A 25,191-nucleotide genomic window follows, 5' to 3' on the forward strand; every position below is an offset into this window, starting at 1 on the left:
TTTTAGTTTGTCAATTTATGGCTACGGCCTTATGTTGTAGCTTAACTACTGGGGGATGACAAAAGAAATGGCGTATTTCAATAAAACACTACCTTATTCTTAGGTCAATAATTATTATATAGCAATCATTATTCATAGGATGTTTATCACACTTGATTGGTCAAAGACATAGCTTCTAATTAGTATCTTTAGAATTATCTTCAAATGTGTTAATCTTGCCGATTTTTTGAATAATAAAATGCCTAATTGTTGTCAAATTTGGGATCACAGTGATTATCAATTTAATTTTTTATTACATACATTTTCTCCGGAAAAAATACTATATTAGATAACTTTCAAGAATTTTATTTATTTTAACATGAAAAGTGAAACTATGTGTCTTGAATCACCAGGATTTCCATACATTTCAATTAGAACTTGTAGTAAAGGCGATTTGTTTGAGTTTCAGGTGGACAAAGTTCTAACTGAACTTATGATATATGAAATTAACAATTAAATACTAGTTTTAACGTAGTTTTATTGATAGTTACACCATAGCAGTACCATCATTGATATATTCAATCAAAAAAATAATTGAAAACATTCACAATTATTAACAAAATACAAGCATTCAAAACTTCAACAGCTCATAACATTTTGCTGCAGTTGTCCACTTAGAACCCTGTAGTTCTCGGGTCGCGTTTTGTCTAGGGACGTCACTGATTTAAACTATTTTAGAGTCATAACATCTCTTAACAATACCTAATTAAAAATGTACATAGATAGCTTACTGCTCGTAATTGACCGAATCATAGCAGTTTGTGAAATCCCTGCGATTATCTCTGTCTCGTGGAAAAATTAATTAAGTATTCGATTCTGTTTCAGGTTGAAAAGTAATTACTTCCATCTCGTATAAAAATTAAATATTGGATTTCGGTTAGTGAATTATTAAAATGTAATCACTTTGGTTTTTTACATACTATATTAACGGCCCACGTGCGCCACGTAAGTCAAAATGGAGTTTTATGGTATTTTCAGAGAATACGCCTGGATATTGTAGATAATCTATTTATATAATTTTGAAGCCTTATTATCCTATATTTATTTTAAACATTTGATGACTGCACAAAGTATTTTTATTACATAAATTATAAAAATTTATATTATATTAAAAAAGTATTCTTAGAGGATTTCAAGTTATACACATTTATATTTTTTATAAAATTTATGTATGTACTTACATTTATGTTTTTTAAAATAGATATAAAGAATATTAAAACTATGAATTTGTAGCTGTAGCATATTAGCGATCAAATATCTATTTTTTAATGTATCAGATTATTCGACTGCAATAATATATTCCCAGCGAATCATATTCCAGTAAACAACTTTTAGCTGGATCAGCAGATTGATTAGCGATATCAAATACGGTATCGCAATGGATAATTAGCCGAATAATCATTTCCCATAGTATCATATTTTCTTATGACTGTAATAATAAATAAAATTTCACAAGCTACTCGATGTAAACCGCTGACTCTATAATTAGTAACTCTAGTACTAGAATATAAGGTTTATGTATTACTTTTGATTGTATAAATAACGAATACTGATTTATCTAAATGTCACTCGAATCCAAGTACCTGGCTCGTAACTATCTCAGTAGATTATATATTGTACTGTCATTGTATTTACACTATTGTACCAATCGTTACGCTGCTAATAAAACTCGCTCCTGCTACAACTTCGACTTCATCATCATCATCCTCAACCCACACATCGAACACCACAGTTAGTTACAGTTAGAACACAACAAATTAGTCGAAAATCTAAACGGTGAAATATTGAAAACTTAATAAACTAAAAATAATAAATATAACCTTAAAAATAATGTACTTAATAAAAACGTAACCTATGTACCAAATATGTGACAAATTCACATTTTTTTACAATAATTGTAAGTTTATCTTTAATCTTAAAAAAATCTTCTTAATGTTTTCAGATCTTACATAAGACATTTCTGAACTGAAAATATGTTTGTTTTCATTAGGTAAAATGTTTGATTTGGTTTCATTTGGTCAGGTCAGGTTTGATTTCATTAGGTTAGATTTGATTTGTTTTGATTAGGTTTGGTTAGGTTATATTCGATTATTAATTAATACAGTTGAAATTGTAAATTATCAAAAAAAATCTCAAATTGCAAGTTTTGTATTGTACCGCTAGGTTCTCTGTTGGCATATAGGATCCCCCTTAACTACCTACCTTATTATAAATTATATTTAAGTAGGTAGGTAAGCATTATTTTCAATATTATGTAAATATTTTTAGAAGATCGCAGTATTTCTCCGCAACATCACATAATATATTTACAATTGTGTGTCCGCTAAGTTTTAATTAGTTATAAAGACGCTAAAGTGTAGCAAATAGTGGTAGAATATATTTTTTACAGAATTCCTACATGCAAAAGTCATCACACGTCACTGCCACCTGCCTACCTACTTACCTACCTATTAAATATTCCCAAATTTAATATTACCTCTAACACCCTAATTAAATTTAGGGAAAATTTTATCTGGCAACGTTGTTTTTGGCCGTTGAAACCGGCACGTCATGTGACCGTTGTAATTTTTTATATGCTAGTTTTGACAGCCGCGCGAGCTGTGTCGTTCGTCTGTTTATTTATTTTGTCGGAAATAAAAAAGATAACGTAGATAATGAGCATACATTTATTCTAATAAAGCAAACCGTTCTTTGCTCAGTAACATAGTATTCATTTCTTAGAAAAGTGCATTCACTGCAGGTAGCGGCGGCTTAAGTTTTTTGTGAGTATCATTTTTTTGTTCACATTTTCGGCGATTTGCTTGTATCGAATATCGATGACAAAATGACGCGTACGTATGACTTGAACTTGAAAATTTACCCTGTTCCACCGGTATTGATCGATCGTAATCTGTTTAAGGTTACTATAAGTTATACGTTTCAATATTTAGCGGCATTTACATGAAAATAATTGAGCAATGAAACTGAATTTTCAGTGTAAATAATATTTAATTGTGTCATCGACACGTTATTGAATCGCAATAAAGCTCAATTGACAAATAAAGCATCCAGTCTTAATTTAATCAAATCTACTATAGAGTTTTGGAACACAGTATTAATTACAGTGATATGTTTCATTTTGTTTTAAGTCAAGTTTTATATAGGTAGTAAGTTTACTTTTCTTTAGACAAGTTTTTCGATTTTGGAAATTAGAAGAAAAACTAAATTTAACATTAGTATTTGGTTGATAAAAATGTCATCTAAATTCAGTTATTTATCCTGTCTCATAAAACAAATGAAATAAACACCTAATCAAACATTACGTTGTTTCTGAGTGCTTCAATATAATTAATAAAATTTATCAGTGTCATATTAGTATTATCTTCACACCCATAGATAAATAATCAACAACTTATTTACAAAATACAGGTTATTGTCCCAATACTCAATAGTGGGCAGTACTGCTAACTGCTTTTCACAATAATTAATATTATATAGGTAACAGGCGGGGGAAATAAAATGCAAATAATATCCTTAAGTGTCTTTTATCTCTAATTTATGTTTCTATAGCTTTAGGACGCAACATAAATATACCTAACAATATAATATAATATTAAGTAATGTTGATTTTCAAACCAATTTATGAGAAAATTTACACACTTAAAAACACCAAACACTAAAATATAATGCTGTATGTGAGATGTGTTCTTTTGAAAGCTAAGTGTATACCTATTCAACAGTTGAAACAGTTTTTGAGCTCTGTTACAAATTGAATCATCAATCATTGATAAACTGTTTCTTTTATTCAACAAATAATCCACAAGATTTGAGAATGTAACATTCTATATATTGAAAGAATGTTACATTCTCAAAACTTGTGAATTATTCATTGAATAAAAGAAATAGTTTTTAAATTATTAGCAAGTGCAAGTACGTTATAAAAAACAAAATATTTGGAGTGATCCGTGATGTCGGTTAGTAATTATGGCATTTAATTGATACCTACCTTTGTTTAATACAGTCGCACTCGGATATTACGATCACGGATATAGCGAAATCTCTAATATAACGAGGAAACATCCGTTGACATTTTAGTTTATGATTTTCTCCATCCATTTATTCACTTTTATAACAAACTACTTATCGGTTATACCGAGCTAAAATATGGTCAAAAATTTTCTTAAAACTGTGTCGATCGTTTAAAAATATTTCGACCCTAAGCAATAAAATCTGACTGGACAGGATGCCGTCGGAATCGGATTACGTTTATGACATTAGTTAAGTGTCTAAGTACCTACCTACCTAATAATTGGTGTTTTCAGTGACAATATTGAAAAAGTATACACGCATATGGTTGAAATTGCATGTAAAAAATCCAAGGTTTGTGTAGTCACTAGGTACCTACCAGCGTTCATTACAATAAACAACTTTTTGTACGGAAACATTCTAATTGCGTATTTTTGTTTGAATTGCGACTTTTTGTATTTTGTGACCGCTCATTATAAATACCTATTCTCTGATATAACGAGTAACGCTTATAATGAGCAAATTCAGTTGGTCCCATCTCCTCGTAATAACCAAGTTCGACTGTATACAAAAACTGATAGCCAACAATATTACCGCAATTTGATAAGCATTTCATGTAAGAACCACTAGTTAAATTCGGCATAATTAAGTGGGATGCCCATAGCTTAATTGGCAAAGCACCCTGGCGCGTATCCAGCGATTACAGGTTCATGTCCCGTCGAGTGCCGTATTTTTTTCTAGAGGGTATAATATGTATGAGATGTTAATCACTGGTTTTTATAAACATTTTTCTTTTTATAAATGATATTAATGGAGTTCCTAATTTATATTGTGATTACAATTAAAATTATCAAAGATAGTACCCTATTTTCAATTGCTACTATGATAGAAAGTTTTTCATAATATTTGTTTTATAAAGCAATTTATATTGGTTCCTCGAAGGTTGAATAATAGCCTATATACATTCATGGATTTACATGCACCAATAGTGTATAAATTTAACCATCGCAATTACACGTAAAACTGTTGACTGTCATTCTTCAAGCATAAGCAAGATGCGTTGTTGTCATTGTATGGTGCTATTTCACTGATTGTGAAAATTGATAAACATCAAATTTCTCTGCGCGGTGTAGTTAGTTTCTTTTTCCTAGTAGGTCCGCCACTATTGTTCTACTGCGCATGCGCAGATACCGTACAAATTCCAACTATCGTGTGAAAATTCTGAAGCTGCTGAATTTTTTTGATTCCTGCATGCAATCTTGCAACTTGCACGATAATATGTGTTTACACATGAATTTTTTTGTTATGACTGCAATAATACCACTGACATATTTAAATGGACAACTCACTTCATACCCGCGCACGAGAAATTGTGCATGAAAGTCATTTACAGATGTATAGGTAGATGTCACGTGACCATATGACGTATCCGTTTCCATTATGCGATACAAGCTTCGAGAATTTATAGTAATATAACCTTTATTGTAATGGCGTATTAGTATCATGACTCATTGCGTTAGAAACAGATTCTCGGTTACTTACGACTTCTCGGAGATTAGACGCAAGTGATCCCAGCGCATCACAGGCGACTGTCCAATGGTTTCTGTCATACAATTGCATTGAATAAACATTCATCAATATCTTAAAATGGCATTTTATGAATAATAAATAATACTAACACATGAAAAGTGATATCCCATCTTTCTTGGAGTGTTTAGTAGATTTTTTTACAATTTTTAACTAGGCACATTGGCATTTTGTAACACAATAATAACAATGGAGTTGAAACCTGACAGTCAGAAATTTTGTATGGGCAGACCCAGCGGTGTCGCCAGACCGCTTGCAAGCAGAATGTTCATTTGAGCGTAGGATACCGATATTAAAATATGAATTTCGCCATCCGGCAGACCCGACACAAAGTGAGTGTCATTTTATTTTCTAGATGCTTCGTCCATATTACTGTCATTGAATAATACGTTCTGTTAGCAGTAAATCCATGCACATGTACACGAGGTATTACTTATATTCAATTGCATGTTTTATAATTCCATTATTAGATGTAACTAATACCAGTCACCCTCCTTGACTACAATGTTTTTCCTAGCAGTCATTCATAATAACCAATATACATTATTTTTATTTGATCTGTTGATTCCCAAATGGTCCAAATTATTTGTAGGTAATTTATTCCTCTCCAACAAACCAAGTCACAAAATAACAATGCAAATAAATAGTGATACTCCTGCACAGCATCAATTCACGTCTCCCATTATGCCAAACTCATAATCAACTCATCCATTATCATAATATGAATACGTGTATTAATTAAGGCGCTAAGTACCAAAATAATAAAAACTGACATTTTTATAGAAAAATGTTCTACATACCAACGCCAATAACTTCAACTATAGTCTAAGAGCCTCAAGCAAGTCAAAAAAATACAGCAAAATAATTAAACCTGTCGACTCTAGTGTGTGGTGTTCGAAGCGTAGGTAGAGGATGATGATAATAACGAAGTCTACGATGTAGCAGGGTGAGATTTATTAGCAGCGTATCAGTACAATAGTATATTATACATGATAGTTACTAGCTAAGTACTTTGATTCGAGTGACATTGAGATAAATTGTTCTTCGTTATTTATACAATAAAAGTTAGTACAATTAACATTAAATTCTGTTACATAATCATATTAAACTAAATATAGAATCAGTGTTTTAAATTGAGTAGTGAAAAGAAATATTATTTGTTAATACAGTTGTACGAAAATATAATACATGAAAAGTGTTTATTCAGCTCATACACCGTAATAGTATAATGTATGATATGATGTAATAATACACCGTCTCTTATTTCGCCTAATCGACTTGCTGGTCTAGCTTGAGTTGTTTACTGGAAATGGCTTGGGAATATTTTACTGCAAAGTAACTTGATATTTTTATAAACAATAGATATTCGATCGCTTATTATTCTGCAGCTACAGGTGTAAGTAGCACTGCAGTGGTCAACGGCATTCAATATAAAATAGCTGAAGATGGTGTGTTGACACTTGCGAGTTCTTAATACCTAAAATTATAGAAGCTGTCGTGATTGCTTCACACTGTAAAACTACATTTTTCAAAAGGTCTGCTTCATGAAATTTTACTGCAATGACTCGGTATTTTGTAACTACAGGCAATACTACTTTTTGGTACTTAGAGCCTTATTTAATACACGTATTCATATGTTGATAACAGTAACCGGTCTCAGATGAATTCTCAACAAAGGTGTTGATAATGAGTATATTATTTTTATCATTTTGTTTTCCACTAGCTCATTTTAGTTTATTGCACCCAAAATCAAAGTTCATTTACTTTTTGGTCAGAAGACCACAATCCTTGCTCATTGTTATTTGAAGACATGGTTAAAAAATTTAAAAACAAATAAATTATACTTGTTTTGCATGATAGCAAAACTTGATTATCAAATAATTATTATTGTATTGGTACACCTATATAATTTACGTTATAAGTAGGATACCTTGTCCTTTGTTTTTATCTAAAATGTTTAAATGAATTAATACTATTGACTGACGGCATGGCCCCCACATCCTGAAGCGGGCACCCAGGCTAGGATTTTTGGTGGACCCCCCTACCTATCGCTAAAGATAAAGGCAGTGTGATGCTGTAAATTTAATGTGTATATTTAGTGTTTTTTTTTTGTATAGTTTAATACTTCCATTTGAATAATTATGGAGTTATCGAGGATCGATACACAATTAAAAATTGTATCGTACAACCACATAATTTTAAATAATAACATTATCGAAGAAAAAAAGTCTTTTTTTACTATTAGAGAGAATTTGTGATGTGTGTTTATATCACTTATCTGGTCGAATCGCCACGCCGGGCCCTTCCTGAGCCCGGGCCCCAGGCTACAGCCTTGTCAACCATCCCATTATGGGGGCCATGACTGACGGTATTGACAGCATCTTCAGTCTCTATTACTATACAACTAAATTAAAAATACAGTCGGTGCTCGGTAATCCTGCGTTCACCAATCCGGCACGTCCAATAGTCTGGCTTTTTGCAACTCAGCTTTCCTATTCTATAATCCGGTAGGTTTCACATTAAACTGCCGGATTACAGAGCGGAGAGTCGTTCGCTCGGCAGTTCGATTCACGACCCTGACAGATTATTTATTATTTCCTATAGAAATCCAATAATCTGGCATAGGTGAAAAAATATGGGTGCCGGATTACTGAGCGCCTACTGTATATGTAAATATATTAGTGTTGGCTGGTAGTTTCCAAAATTGCTTTCAGTGAGGGTGCACAAAAACTTCTTACTGTATTTAAAAAAAAGATCTTAACACCTCCTACATGAAAGGTCATAACTGCGTTTTTGGATATTTTGATTCGGTTGCTTTTATTAAATAATTTTAAAGATAATAAAACGATAATATCGAAAAGAAATAAATATAACTAAACTATAACTACCAGTGGCGAAGGGTGGAGGTAAGCTGTTAAGATCCGCCATAAATAGTACACACTAAACTTTGTCAGTCATATGTATTTGTTTTCATTGAAATAAGACTACAATTTACAGATGGTGTTGGTTAGTTTTTAAAATACAATTAAACTCTGCGAAAACCAAGCCATAATAGATAATAGTCAAAAAATACTCGTCTATCCATAAAGTATCTATAATTATGCACTTAAATCATACGTAACTTTGAATATTTTATAGATAGTGTAATATTTTTTATCTTTTATGGTTTGGTTTAGGCAGGGCTTAATGAATTAGAAAAAAATGAACCAACAATATGTGTAATATGTATTCTAAATACAACAAAATCAGATAGGTATGAATGAAAAGGTGTGCACGATTTTGTCGTATCGCCCAAAATATACCAAAACGATTATGGTTTGGTTTAGGCAGGGTTTAATTGATTTTTAAAAACTAACGAGTACAATCTCTAAATTATAGTCGTAACTCAATAAAAACAAATACGTATGACAAGTTTAATGTGCACTATTTATGGCGAATCTTAACAGCCTACCTCCACCCTTCGCTACTGATAACTACATAACTAAAAATTACAATTCTAGTAAGTATTTAAATTAACGTTGTAGTGTCATTAAAATTGATTGAAATCGTACTACTGAAAAGTTACCATTTTTCAGTTCCGACCTTATACGTAGGGGTGTCAATCTATTTAGGGTTGTTTCTGCTTAGCAAGCACCTCCATACTGTGATGATATTATTTCAGCACATTTTTGTATACGTTTAGTTAGCCGTTTCTTCAAGCAATTTAATACCATCTGTGAGATTCAAACTTGTGCCCTGCCGATCAAGAATCAAGTGTGTTAACTTAAGCTTCTTTGTGTGAGTAGGCAGGTAGCCAATGAAATTGCTTTTTTGACGTGTATTTTTGTCATTTTGCTTGGTGTTTTTTTGACCTCATTGACCTTTAGAATTTTATTGCAAATCGCAATAATATTATTTTATTATCAAAGGAATAATAATTTTGGCTTCCACTGTATTTAATATCACAAATAATATTCTAGTACAATTTTACCTAATCTGCTTAATCCTATTACTTATCTTGGATTACAGAGTATTACGTTAGAAATTATTGGTATGCTAATGTCGTAATGGTGAATGAAACCTAACAATGTATTTCAATCAGACACATTACTGTGACTGAGGTAAGGAGGATAGTAACGATTGTAACGTTAATTAGTGTCTTTATACAGAAACAAAATCATTTTGAAGGTGTACAGTCAAATGTTAAACAAGAATGTTTGAAGTTTGTGATGAGTAAATAATAATTATTATTGATAAGGAGTGTTATGGAAAAACAATTATCTTCATTCGGTGATAGTAGAGTAGTTTTTAGTGAAAAGTGATTGTAATACATAATACTAAAAAGTTACATTGTTAATGAAGTACTAGGAGCAGTCAATATTTTATTATAATAACAAAATATGTTTTTTTTATTTGATGAATAATTCTCAAGATTTCAGAATGTAACTTTTAGCATGGATACATGCTTTTGTCTTGACTTCCCGGGCGGATTCGTTACAAAAAACCGCACAGGCGCAACTTTCACAATTGTAGCGCGGTCGCTAGAGACTTCAAACGACCGCGAGCCGTGCGACCCGTAATTTATTTTGATAATCAATTTATTAACAAATTTCAAGCTGTTCTATAATTTTTCTTTAATACATAAGCAGATGATACACCCCTGTTACAGGCGGGCTTCTCCCGGTGTAAAATAATCATTTAGTAGCTCAAGTCGAAACGTAACCCTGACCTCTAGAAACAGCTTCATAAAACATCTAATCTGATTCCTTGCTCAACCACGTAAGTATTTTTTATTTATAAGTAAGGGCCTTCGTCCGGTGTGTGAAAATGATATATTGGGCGGAGGTGTAATTAAGATAAATTTAATTTAATTTAAAAAGTATAAATGATGATGGATGAAAGCGATAATTTTAAGACTAAATATAAGTATTTAAATATAATAAATTTTGCCGCGCTTGTCGGCAACGTCCAAATTTCGACGCGCCTGCGCCAGGGTCAGGCTCGTGATTCGCCGAATCAAAGATCACGCGATAAAATTTGGCCAATCACGAGAGTATTTTTTGCTGGAATGGCGTGGGTACGCGAAGTTTGAAAAAGAAAAAAGTAATTAGTAAGCGTCCCCTTTCCGATAGGATAGGACCTGCGAAACTTATTGTTAAAACAAAATATGTAAACGTTTAAAGAAAATGTAAAATATAAGAAGACCACGTTACGAGCATGAAAGACCGTGTTTTATTTATACTCCAACCGTTTGAATTTCTTTTTTTGTGAATCCGGGGTTCGATGGACTCCTGAGCTAGCCGCTGTAACCCCGGGGATCTCACAGAGACAAGTCGTTTATTTTTGTCATCTCTTTTATTAAATATATTACCTATTTATTTATTACTACATATTATATTAATACAAGTGAATATTTTATTGAACATACATGATTTGAAAACACCTACTGGAAAAAAATCTAGAATAATATTACGATGCCGGGCAGGACTCAAACCCGCCTCGCATCCATCGGATTCCGGCAAATGTACTTTACTAATTGAGCCACCTGCATTCTATCTAATTACGATGATATTAACTAGTAGTCGTACAACTGAAACACTGAAGTTCACTTAAATATCTAAGTTTTATTATGCATTTGACACAGTGAAAGTATCAAATACATATTATATTTTTATAAGTTATTATGATTTGAGTGGTATAAAAGTTGATATATATTATGCAATATGCCATATACGAAAAGTGTATACCTACTCAATTTGATAGGAATGAAAATTTTTAAATCTTAGTTGTTTTTTGACAGAGCAACAAGAATAATATTGTTTGTTTGAAATATAGAAGGGTCATTTTAATGATGACTGAATGAATTGTTTGCATTAATTTAAGGTTTGGTCTTGGAGCATTGGCATTGTGCGTTTATGATGTTTGACAGAGAATTGAATGCGAATGATTTTATTGGAATTTTTCTTATGCAACACATTGATTTTTAGTGTCAGCGGCGAAGACTTCTTGTTAGGAGATTATTTAGAGCCTACCTCAATAAATACCCTAATAAAAATAAATCTTAATTATTAGCATATAAAGGCATAGACTCAATAGCAAACGCTTATTTAAAACTTAATTTTTTCCTTGACTTGTAAACGAATCATTTTACTACGAGAATTTATTAAGGCTATACCTCAGTTGAGGCACACTCTAAAAAGATCGTGGCTAGGCGATGCGCGGATTGCAGGTCGCGGGTGCAAATGACACATGCCAAACGAAATATAATTTGTCATATAAATCCAACATACGTCCATTTAATGTTCTGTTTATTGTTCTATTAGTAACAATAATAATATATTCATTGACATGTTTTCTCTTTCAAGTAAATGGGTAACGTTTTTAGTCATCTTTACACGATTTAAGAATTAATACCCCCGTTGCCATCACGAAACAAATTGACGTGTTCCTAGCTCGACGTTCTCTCTCCGAATGCCAGCAAGTCCAAAATTACGTCACGCCTATAGTTGAAAATTATTTGCCGTTTCACTGATGTATCGTCTTAAGCACTAAAATGTAATGGGCGGTGGAAGAAATAATATTTATGTGAAATTAGCCATTGAAACTGAATTATCATAGCCTGTCCACTCATTCAACAGACAACACAAATAATGTATAATTATATTATTATGTATAGTATATATTATATACCTAATATTTTTATTTTTATTGAATACAGTAATACCCTGACTTACGCGAACTCGGAGTTATGCGGTTCTTGATGAGACGGAAATAATGCCAGTTCCACCAGAAAACTACATGACAATAATTGCAAGCTTGACAGAAGGTCTTAGCTCATTTGATAAGGGCTTAAAATTTTTAGAAAACAAGACTCCAACGAAGAACACGTTATCGTTATAGCTACAGCAAGGAATAAAAAAGTTATTAACTTGCTACGAATAAATTCTGTGTGAAAAAAATAAGGCACTGTGTCGTCAGACGAATTTGTTAGATTTTATGAAACCATCAACATCGAAATAACGTTTTTATGTAAATTTTTTAAATATTTTGTACATATTAATATATACAAAAAATTGCAATTTAATTAATTATCGAGGGTATACTGACAGAAGGCATTATTTCAGTTTTTGCCGTTTTTCTGTTTTAAATGCCAAAATGTATACAATTTTACGCTCTACGTCCTGGTAAAACGCACAAAGGCATAGGATATAATGGTGAAAATAGAAACATTATTAAATCATATTGTTGTTTTTTTATTTTGATAGAAAGTATGATAATGACCTAATACGTTCTGCGTATACAAAATACAGGACTTGTAACATGTCGTATATTGTGTTTGCCATAATGGTTAGTCTTTATAATGTAGAAAAAATGTTTTTAAATCATAAAAAAATCTATGTGGGAGAACGCTTTGAAAAAAAAATTAAAGTCCTTTTTGCGATTATCTCAGAACTTGTTTTAATGAGTTAATGCTTTCTGTCAGTATACCCTCGATATATTTCTTCTAAACTAGTGTTTTTGTTAGTTCTTGGTCCCAAATAACTATATGCAAAGTTGTACCCTGACTTATTACACGAATTCAATTTAGGCGATTTTCGTCGAACCCACCTATCGTGTAGCTTCAGTGTATTACTGTAATTGTAAGTAAACTACTGATGAAACAAACGTGTCCTATATGAGTATCCTAGCATTTTTTTCGGTTAGCCATATACTACCTTCCTCCAACAGTACTCTTTGCCACTGGTCTCTGCGAACATACTAAATCATAATACACGATTTTCAATGCCATTATGTTAGTCATTTATTAGAAGAGATACATTGTATTGACAGTCATATTTTATTGTAGGTGGCATGTCCATAAGAGTGTCAAATTCATTTTTATTGTTATTTGTGTCTATAGATTGTATTCTGAATCACCAATAGGCAACAGTAATGTGACAATGAGGATTCAAATAATAGGCCTTAAGCATTTTATCAACAAAGATGGTGCACCCAGTTGTTTATGAAATTTATTTTTGTTATTACATATAACTTATAAGTCTAATTTGTCGATGTGATTTTGTTGGCATTCAAAAAATACCGCCGCACACAGCGCAACATTTTTGGTTGAAAATACATCTGATATTGCAAGCAACATATTATTTCGAAGCACACAGCTTGAATGTCGCTTGTGTGTAGTTCAAAAAGTTGTCACCATCAGGCATGTAGTCAATACTATTATTACATTGTGCGAGTCACCTTCCAAGCTAGTACAGTAGTACAGATGATCGCCACATGATTGCGGAGGGCCTGTTAGTGTCATATCACTAGAGAGCAAACATGACAATTAATGGTAGTGATCATAATATTGAAATGACATTTCAGGTGAAGAAATATCCGTCAAAAAATTGGAAACACTATATGCATTCGTATACTTCTAACTGATAATTAATATATACAATATGTTCGCCAATAAAAATCACTGCTTCTTTGTCGGATGTACAATAACGTTTCTCCATATTGACAGGAGGTGGTGTCGAGTCAGTGTCACAGCTGAATGCGTGGAAGAGACTTGCAACATAGCTGCCTTCAGCTGTAATGATTTATGACTTTGTTCATGTTGAGTTGAATTTCAGTGTGTATTGTGCCTATTTTGATATGCAAATAACACTATTATTTATAAAATGAATTAATCACTTGGTATTCACCACATATAAAAATTGTTTTACGACACGTGTTTCGCTCACATGGTTGGCGTTGATCAAAAATCAGTACCGTCCTCCCCTCTACTCTATCTTAATTTGGAATTTTACCAACTGTCCCTTTCCCACATTATATAGCTCCTTTTCTACTCTCACTGGACAGCTTTGACAATAATAATTATATCAATAATTAAAGTCAAATGTGAATTTTGGCATTCGTACTTGGTATGGTTCACCATGTGAGAGAAAGGCGTGTCGTAAAAAAATCTTTATATGTGGTGAATAGCAAGTGATATACACATTTTATAAATTATCATGTATCAAGTAAATTAATGCTGAATCTCTTGACAAAAAAATTATTGTTTGTGGTTAATCTAGAATGTTTGCTGTATGTCAACTGATTCATGTGGTCTGTTGATAAAGGTTTCTGATAAATATTGTTTATTTTATTTATCATAGGTTTTATATATAAAAAAAAAACAATATAAGTATTTTTTATTTACCTTATTCATTTACCAATGTATTATCAAACAACCTCACCTTATAAATAATTACCTAGATATCATTTTTTAAACTCACATTTGACCAATGTGGAATAAGTGATAATTATCATTGATTAGTTTTTTTGTTATTACATTTTTCATGAGAATTTTTATATTAGATACTTTGAATCATACAAGAAATCTGCCTAAGTAATCCGTTATCATACATATAGCATAATACCCCGTTTACACTTGCATGGATTTAGTGCTGATAGTACGTATTATCACGGCTTTAACAAAAGACATGCATGTGTAAACACGTATTATCGTGCAAGTTGCAAGATTGCATGCATGAATCAAAAAAGTTCAGAAGCTTCTGAATTTTCACGTAACAATTGGACTGTGATATCGCCTGCGCAGTAGAACGATAGTGGCTGGTAAAAAAATGAACTACATTCTCATTTTGAGATTAACTGATTTTCACGATCTGTCAAATAGTACCATACAATGACAACATCGCGTCTCGCTTACTCTTGAAGAATGAGATTGGCGAGGCAGTCAGCACTTACGTGTACACAGTTATTATCGCTATAGCTTAAAATACACACTATTGGTGCAAGTAAATCCATGCACATGTACAGGCGCTATAAGATTTTTTGTAGTATGTCTGAGGTATTTTCAAATAATGTATGTTTAATAAAATAATGTTACATTCTCAAATCTTGTAAATTATTCACTGAATAAAATAAAATAATACCAATATAACTGCGAATCGCCCATGGTGCGTTGTAAAATGATTCTGGTATATATTACGTATCTTACTGACCGCTGTAAAGTCTATCTATATTAAATCAAAGTTTTTGTTCATCTCCGTATTAAAAGAGTATCAAAACAAATTATAAATGTATTAAACCAAGGCTCCAAACATTCAATCAAGTTGAATGTCATAAATTTTAATTCAAGTAATTATCCACTTAAGGACCATGCGTCCATTCGAATGTAATACACTATTCGTACTATATCCGCCATGCGTGTATTTATTCAAATAAATCATTGTTAAAGTAACTAATAAATTGTAAAGTTGTCTATTACGTAGTGTATAGAAGTTATTCCATTTATCTTTTGCAGTTTAAATACTTTTATCATTTTATGTCTATTTAAAATATACGCAGTTTACTATGGCTAGTACTTATAATCTACGTGTCCGAAAATGGGGAACAAATGAAAAAGCTTCACTTCTGTCGCATGTGCTCATTTTTTACTCTATTTGAGACTAATAAATAATTTAATTAGTAGGTGGGTGAGGTAGGTACTTAAAATATTGACGAAATTCAAAAACACCTGTTGGTTATTTGGAACTATCTGCAAGGTTGGTATGTGAGTCTGTAGCTTAATTAGTTAAAAGACTCGTCTGGCAAGCGAAAGCTGTTTGTTTGAATCCCACTCAATTCCAAGTATTTTATTTTAGTTAGGGGTCATATCATTAGGGTTATTTACATTGTAATATAATTCGTTTATTATTACCTTTATTCCAGATCTTCTTCCATAATCAAAATCTTCCAAGATGCGTCTTGTGATCTTAGACACTTCAGACATCGTAGCGGAATGGTCCGCCAAGTATGTGATGAAGAGGATCAAGGAGTTTGGAGCAGGTCCCGATAAATTCTTTGTCCTGGGTCTGCCTACCGGGGGAACGCCCCTGGGCATGTACAAGAAATTAATCGAGTTTTACAAAGCCGGAAAAGTGTCCTTTAAATATGTCAAGACTTTCAACATGGATGAATATGTTGGTGCGTATGAATGTTATTATTTTAACAATTCTGTATTTTTAAAGATTGGAATTCAAATTCATGTCATTCTTATCATCAATCAGCCTTGATCAATCTACTGCTAGATTAAGGCTTCTCCAAGCTGATTCCATTCCACTTGATACTGGCCTAACATGATTTTTGACGATTATCTATACCATTTAAATTTTTTTTTATCATTAGTTAATAGCCGGTCCAATGTCCAAATTTCGATGCGGCAACTTTAAAGAAAATATCGAGCAAAATGTGAAAATGTGAAGAAGAGTATTTTAATTACAAAAAAAAGAACAGACTTATTTCAAGCTGTATTATGGCAACACTATCTCTTGCTCTACCTTTCAGATGTTTTCTACCTCTTGGATACCACTGGATGACAAGTTTTATCCTGCCCATTTCTTTTAGCTGACTATTACATTGTTGACAATCGTTGACAAATCCTTGTATTTTGAATAAAGTGAATTTGTATCAAGCAGTCTCTAATGATTATATTAAATATTGGGTTTTTGTAAATATTTTTCAGATCTGCCCAGAAATCACCCCGAGAGCTATCATTTCTACATGTGGAATAATTTCTTCAAACACGTAGACATCGATCCTAGTAATGTCCACGTGCTGGATGGAAATGCGCCAGACTTAGTCGCCGAGTGCGATAACTTTGAAGCTAAAATTAAGGAAGCTGGAGGCATTGAACTCTTCGTTGGAGGTTGGTAATTTTACTTATATCAAGGCCATCTCATATGGCTTCAATTTAGATGTTTGGTCTAACTTACAATGGATTAAAAAGTTTTAAATTTAACCCATAGAAAATATGATGAAACCAACGACGTTGAAGAAAACCTTTATAAAGACTTAGAGACGCGAAGCTGGAAAAAAATCATCAAGACTAATGATTAAGTTAGCTGCGAATCATTTCACATTGCTCATTCGTATATGGCAACTGTTGTCGCCTACATTTGTATAAGCATTTCTTACATTTTTAGATTCATTTAATCAGCGAAAATTATTAAATGTACAGATATTGTCAAGATGAACTCTGAAAGATATTTTATTTATGAATTTAAGTTTTATTTTATTAATTAGGTACTACATACGTTATACATCAAACACGAAACATGGTCGATGTTTACCCAAGCCAAACAATTCACATTATAAAATGCAAATGTAGCTATAACTGCCTGTGAAAGAACAGACCATTACATTTATTATACGTAGGCGGCCAATATACTGAACCAAGTATATTTGGATGAACAATCACAAAAAATTCCCGCTATACGAAGTTTACAGTCACCATCTTTCAATACGCCAATGTACTGAATATTAATTTTTATATTCCATTTACCACACTAAAAACATTGATCATCATCATGTTTTCTATGTAATTCTTCTAGTTATTTATTAAAGCTTTGAGATCTTGAATACATATTTATGTATTTTATTATTTTAAATATAACTTAACACAATTTTATTATTTCAGGTATTGGCCCTGATGGTCATATTGCATTCAACGAGCCTGGCTCTAGCTTGGTATCACGGACCCGTGTAAAAACTCTGGCGCAAGACACATTAGAAGCCAATGCACGCTTTTTTGGAAATGATATAAATAAAGTTCCTAAACAAGCTCTCACTGTCGGAGTGGGAACTGTCATGGATGCCAACGAGGTACGTATTATGTTATGGAACGCCAGTCCACTTTTAGATCACTATTTTTGACTAATCAATGTTGTATTGTGGCCAATACATCTAGTGTGCTCTGTATGATGTGAAAGCGGAGTGTAGAAGCATATAGATATACGTGAAAGAACGGACGAAGGGATTCTTTGGAGGATAATATCAATGTCTATATGTGCCTATGATGACCTAGCGGTGTAATGCATCTTATAAAGTCGTGGCTCTCAAGTTCTAATCACGGGTCGGCCAAAATCATATGTTGTTTTTTCAATGCGTGTTTGGACCCAGAGCATAGACCTAATAGGTTGAGTAAATGGCTCACATTCATTCCTCGAACCCCTTACTGAGTAGGCCCAGATCCACATCGAATTATACCTGGCATTCAATTAAAGATTATTGTATCGTTAGACCTTTATACTACTCTTCTATAAATAGAAAAAATGCTTGTACTTTAACTTATATAACCCGCGTTCCCAGGTAATGATTCTCATAACTGGCACGCACAAAGCGTTTGCCCTATACAAAGCAATCGAAGAAGGAGTGAACCACATGTGGACCGTATCCGCCTTCCAACAGCACCCTCACACTCTCATGGTCTGCGATGAGGATGCCACCCTTGAACTGAGAGTCAAAACCGTCAAATACTTCAAGGTAACTCATCTTACATGTTATATTGATGCCTGTATGATATATAGTATTTTTACCTTGCGGAGGCGTATCCCCACTCCGTAAAAATACGTTTAATCACGCTACTGCATAATATTCTGCCTAGAAGAGGAGTGGTGTTGCGCTCTCATGAGGTAATAATCTTTCACCATTTCATTAGACTGGCCAATGCATGATCTTAAATTTTATAGATGTTGTTTGTTAGATTTTGTTCACAATACGTTGTTAAAATATCTTATCGATTTTAACTTGTCCAGTTAGATCAATGTTCAACTAAGCAATTTAGTCATACACTTGAACTATAAATTCTCTCTGTTTTTGATTCAAACAGATTTTATAACAGTTTTTTTATAATAATTTTTCAAACAATTCACATTAAATTTTACTGATAATATTTTTAATCTTATCTCGTTACTGTTGTTCCATTCATTATGTGACGTTAAAAGATTTGTTATAACCCAATGAACTTACAGCTTCTATTTTGTGTTGACCTTTTGCCGATAATAAAAAAACTTTCTTTGTTCATGAGATTCGTTTCGTCTTTTTTTCGTCTGAATTGGATTACTAAAAATTATAATACAACAGTTTGCATTGGTAATTTAGTTGGTTGTACAATAATTGTAGTTGTGAAAGATTATTTTGTTCACTTTGTACCTAAACTAGTCTTCTTGGTACCTTCTGATATTTTTCTATTCTGACTAATATTTCCATCTGCTGGTAAATGAATTGTTTTTTATCGCTAATGCAACACAATTTCATAAGCTTGTGCAGTAATTTTTCTCAATTTTTTGAATTGATAAAAACAAAACAATAACTTTGAAATCCCATTTTTTTAAACATAATATACATGTTTTTTGGATACTTACCTCATGACTAACAACAATTGAGCTCCCTCCAGAAAAGTAGCGTTGTCCTGAAACTCCTGTTTTGAAATAATAGATTATGATTATATAACCTATACACTGTGGTGGGTATGTGTACTTGCTCAAACGAATCGAGTGTATGTTGCGATGGGCATTTAAACGTGCCTCAGTTAATTTATAAATGATAAAATATTTAACACATGACGAAAGGATTAAACAAAATAATCATGTGATTCATGCTGCGCATCATCAATTAAATATATCTAGTATATATATTTTTTGAATTATACAATGATTTTTGGCTTGTATGTTGACAAATGTGTAACATGTCATTTGGATTATTTTACCGAAAACTAGTGTTATCGCGATTACACTTTTTTTCTGGAGAAGGGCTCAATTATTGCTTAATTAAAAAATATTTTAAATCTTCATATTTAAATAAGTAAAAAGAATCCAGTGTACAAAATAATGTTTCTTTACAGTTAATTGAAGTATGTATACATAATATATTATGATATCTTAATAATATGTGTTCTACTTCCGTTCTGTGAAAAAGATTATGCTTTAGTGGTTTGGCGGGCGCGGCGAGGCGGCGTCTTGCGAAACTCAAACGTATAACCGTGTGTATTATGCCCCAAAAAAGACACTGTCTACGAACATTTCACACACGGTTATACGTTTGAGTTTCGCAAGACGCCGCGCCCGCCAAACCACTACGGCTGAGCACTTACCATGGTTCCTTAAGCTTTGATTATCATATTATCTTCAATTATTTATTATGTATTGATTGCATGGTTTCTTTATTTACTAACACTGAAGTTGAACAATTAATTACTAATTCTGCTGCTTCATTTAACACTTTCCAATGCAATTTATTAGAAATATTACACAGTAATTAGAATTATTATTTCTATAAATTATCACACAGTGTCACATTTTTGATTTGTAAATAATTCTGGTTAAGTTGATCAAAAATTATTACAAATTCAACACTAACAATCATATTAATTATTTATTCAATTGAATTAATTAAACAATAACACGTTTTCGAATATTTTTCTTGTAAAAGGGCAGCGGAGTTGCTGAATACAGTAGAACCTTGATTATCCGCATATGCAATTTTCAGATTTCACAAAGATCACCAGAAAAAGGCATGAATAAATAGTGAAATAATTTTTTGGTTGGTTTAAAACCACCAGTTGGTTTAAAAAATCTAGGTCAGGGGAAGGGAATCTTTGTGGCCTGTTGAAAAAATGCAATTATACAGAATAAATCATTCAATCATAATGTTTTTGTTTGTCTTTAATTATTATATATGTTAATCTTAAAATTAACATATTTGAAATATCAAAGAATAAAATAAGATTCAATGAAATAATCCTCCCTGACTCATGGCCACAGATCAAACCAATGAAGCTTGAAATTTTTCTCTGTGTCAGACGCCTTTACAAGCAAAAATCGTACATAGTCCACATTTAGTTTAGTTTGGCTGACATGCGGCTTTGCGATATAAAACCTCATCGACTGCAAACTGTTCCATACCAATCATCCAATACCTCATTGACTGCATACCAATAAGCCAATCAATTACCGGTTCTGTTTTATGAAATGTCGAAATATATTTACGCATTAAAATGGATAAAACGTTAGTAAGTCGTAAGGGCTATTTTGACACCTACTATTCGTATCGTGTAGTTCTAATACAATTTTATAGAGTACAGTAACTTACTTGTTTCCCATCTCGGCTGTTGTAGCCTTATCAATTGGAGAATACAATTACAGGTTCACTGACTTTGAAAATCATGACACCAAACTCAAATAAAGGCCTTCCAACATAAAAAGATTTCCCACCTATGATCTAGGTTCCACTGTACATGCCTCAATACTTTATAAAAGAATTATTTTTAAATCAATCTCTTGCATAAAAAAAATATTTAACATATTTTGTGATTGTTCATAGGAGTTTGTAATTTCTGCGTCGTAATTCTGTGCTGCATTTTTATTAAATTTCAATCATTCATTTGTGTCTAATACTATGTTATTATTTGTTTGTATATAATATTATTTTGTGTGTTACTTATTGGTTGGTAGGCGTTGAGCGGTGTCCACCAGAAGTTGATCGAGGAGGGGGGCATCTCTCTGGAGCAGCAGCGTTCCATCCATTAAAATTGGCCACCAATTCTATGCTCAATTTTGCAATTAAGATTTTTTCGCCTACTATCAAACTTTTGAAAACAAGAATCATATTAATGTAAAACTAGCCTAACTGCAAATTTTAGCAAACATGACTTTCGGAAGATAAAATTTCGTACGAACACACACTTTTTTTTATAAAATTGTTGAATAAAATTTTTGAAACGCAAAATTTGTAGATGTATGAATGTTAATTGTTTTTTTAATTTTCAATTTGCAAGTTGGTCTAGTTATGCACTTAGGTTAATGATATACAGTCGTGCTCGGTTATTATGATCACGGATATAGCGAGATATCGGATGTAACGAGAAAACATTTGTTCACATTTTAGTTTATGATTTTCTCCATACATTTATTCACTCTTATAATGAGCTCCTTATCGGATATACCGAACTAAAATATCAAAAATTTTGTTTAAAACAAAAATTGATTGTTTAAAAACATTTTGGCAATAAAATCTGACTGGACAGGATGCCATCGAGGTCGGATTACGTTTATGACACTAGTTAAGTGTCTAAGTATCTACCTAATTGGTTGTTTCGCTGACAATATTGAAAAAGTATCCACGCATGTAGTTGAAATTGGATGTAAAAAATCCAAGGTTTGTGAAGTCGGTAGGTACCTACCAGATCTCATTACAATAAACAACTTCTTTTGTAGTTTATGAATGCCATGCTTGTTTCAGGGAAAAATTCTAATTGTGTATTTTTGTTTGAATTGCGAATATTTGTGTTATGTGACCGTTCATTTAAAAATACCTATTCTCTGATATAACGAGTAACACTTATAACGAGCAAATTCAGTCGATCCCATCTTCTTCGTTATAACCAAGTTCGACTGTACACATATTGTAGATTAGTTTATAATTTGATTTATTTTTTAAGACAGGTAATGGGTGGATTTATATAATTATGTAGTTTACTTCAAGCTTAATTTTAAAAATATAAAATAGCGTCATCATTGTCATTGTCTTATTGGCTATTGATTTTTATTATGGTAGCTAAATAAGGTTTTTTTCTCTTAATTAATCTTTGTATATGGATTTTTTTTAACAATAAATATTTTGTGAATTTTGACTGAATTAAGGAGATTTAACAACTCAAGTCAATGTTGATCTTCCATGATAAATAATTTTGGTTTAAATATTCAGGGTATTTACAATACTACTTGTTAATGATGTGACATCTATACTTTGGAAATAAAAGGTCAGGTGTTAGTGACAAGAAAAATAGAATAACAAAGAAAAAATTTATAAATCTAACGATTGAGTATGTGCCAAAACTGTTGCACCACAATACATTTTGCAATATTTTAAACAAATTCAAATATTTAGATCGCCAACCTTTTACTTCTGATGTATATTATTATAATATTGATAGCTTTTTTAAAATTAACAGTACTTTCACTGTATTTTTTATCAATCTTTTTCTGTAAGTATCAGGTTGCTTACAATAAATCCTACTAGAAATGCGATATCATTTTGCATATAATAATAAATTATATCATTTATTATTTTTACTTAACAATAATTGCTAGTCCAAAATAATTTCATATTAAGCCAATGATTAATAATTGTTGGCAAGCCATGTTTTCCATCAATTTACAGATTATTATATTTTCATATGGAAATAACCGTGCCTTGTATTGATTTTACTTAACGTTTTAAATAGATTTATCATATTTAACTAACCCTTTTATAGTGATTTTTGTAGGACATGAATATTTTCAATTATATTTTGTATCATACAAGTAAACAGAATTTTCACTCGAATAGAAAACTTTTATTATGAATCTTTACATAATCATTCTTTGTGACAATTATTTATATATTATAATTATAAATGATTATCGTAGGTTTTCCTATAGTTGTTAAATCATTATAATTATTGAAAGGGCACATGATCTTTTATGATTTAATTTTTATAGAGATTTATATACTTACCTAATTTTGAAACACCAGACATTCCAATTTATTCTTGAAATAATTATTTAAATATTAATAACTTTAACGCTCCTTTGTTGAAAGTATTTTGATATCTGTGTATTCTATATACTTATAATATTGTATTATCTTATATATATTTTTTTAAATATTGTGTAAACTGCCATTCTTAGAAGGAGTCTGGGTATGTATTTGAGCTAAGACAAGGTATGTGGCAGGTAAGAAATAACATTAGTCAACAGTTTTTTTTGTTGTACCTGTTGTATCTTTTTTTTCTTTAATATTTCGTCAGCATGGATGGCATGTCTATTTTTTTCTACATTCCTTTACATTTAATTTTGATTCCATCCAAAACGCCTCAGCCTAATTTATAACCCTGTATATTTTGCGAACTGGCATGTTTGTGTGTTCTCTTGTGCATTCATTGATATAAAAAGAAATTATATAAGAAGCTGTTGTTTTCATGATTTTGGAAATTTATAAATTTATTACAAGTTGGTCTATTTTCATTTTATTTCAGAACTTGTGGAGTGTTCATAGCAAATTGGTTGATCAGTGATTGTGTGGAGAATTGTGACACCTCCTCTGTAATGTTAATTAGCGTGTAAGGGTACTATTTGATATGAAATTATGTTTAAATGTGAGAACCATGCCATCTGCAATTATTATACGGAGAAATCATATTACACTGTTTAATTATGTAAGACAATTTTATAATATTATATACTTTTTGAGACTATATTTTAAAAGAATAAAAGTTTTTTTAAAAAAATCTGATGGTTTTATTTATTTCACATTAAGTACATACTTTTGTTTCCATTTTTTCTATTGGTTCATGTTATTTCTCAATGTTCATTGATTCATGGACGGATCCTAGTTCAAAGCAGTACTTATACCTCTTTTCTACATACAGTTGAACTTGGTTATTATGATCACAAACATAGCGAGATCTCGGATGTAATGAGGAAACATTCGTTGTCATTTTAGTTTATGATTTTCTCCATACATTTATTCACTTTTATAACAAGCTACTTATCGGATATAACCGAGCAAAAATATCTTCAAAAATTTCCTTAAAACTGTTAATGTGTCAATCGTTTAAAAACATTTTCGACCCTAAGCAATAAAATCCAACCGTAGATCGATGCCGCCGGGATCAAATTACGTTTATGACACTAGTTAAGTGTCTAAGTACCTACCTAATTGGTGTTTTCGCTGACAACATTGAAAAAGTATCCACGCATATGGTAAAAATCCAAGCTGAAGTCAGTAGGTACT

The 25,191-nt window shown here is 31.7% G+C and overlaps 1 protein-coding gene across 2 annotated transcripts; it reads left to right on the forward strand.

Moving 5' to 3' along the window:
* Positions 1–2,610: 2,610 nt before the first annotated feature.
* Positions 2,611–24,678, forward strand: Oscillin (glucosamine-6-phosphate isomerase Oscillin). Of its 2 annotated transcripts, none has more exons than XM_085961158.1 (6): positions 2,611–2,801; positions 16,309–16,563; positions 17,102–17,284; positions 18,056–18,240; positions 18,727–18,900; positions 24,434–24,678. In XM_085961158.1, the coding sequence occupies exons 2-6, from the start codon at positions 16,338–16,340 to the stop codon at positions 24,470–24,472; spliced, it is 807 nt and encodes a 268-aa protein (XP_085817284.1). In that variant the 5' UTR covers positions 2,611–2,801; positions 16,309–16,337; the 3' UTR covers positions 24,473–24,678. The 2 variants fall into 2 exon arrangements, with proteins under 2 accessions (XP_085817284.1, XP_085817283.1); XM_085961157.1 differs by lacking the exon at positions 24,434–24,678 and adding an exon at positions 21,870–23,207.
* Positions 24,679–25,191: the final 513 nt, after the last annotated feature.

Source organism: Rhyacophila brunnea, unplaced genomic scaffold, assembly GCF_057557595.1.
Source record: "Rhyacophila brunnea isolate RB1 unplaced genomic scaffold, BYU_Rbru_1.0 scaffold_12, whole genome shotgun sequence".
NCBI classification, from domain to species: domain Eukaryota; kingdom Metazoa; phylum Arthropoda; class Insecta; order Trichoptera; family Rhyacophilidae; genus Rhyacophila; species Rhyacophila brunnea.

Coding starts and splice junctions, on each gene's coding strand:
- Oscillin (XM_085961157.1), top strand. CDS start 16,338: ATGCGTCTTGTGATCTTAGACACTTCAGACATCGTAGCGGAATGGTCC. Junction 17,285..18,055: donor CATTGAACTCTTCGTTGGAG/GTTGGTAATTTT, acceptor TTATTATTTCAG/GTATTGGCCCTGATGGTCAT. Junction 18,241..18,726: donor CTGTCATGGATGCCAACGAG/GTACGTATTATG, acceptor CCGCGTTCCCAG/GTAATGATTCTCATAACTGG.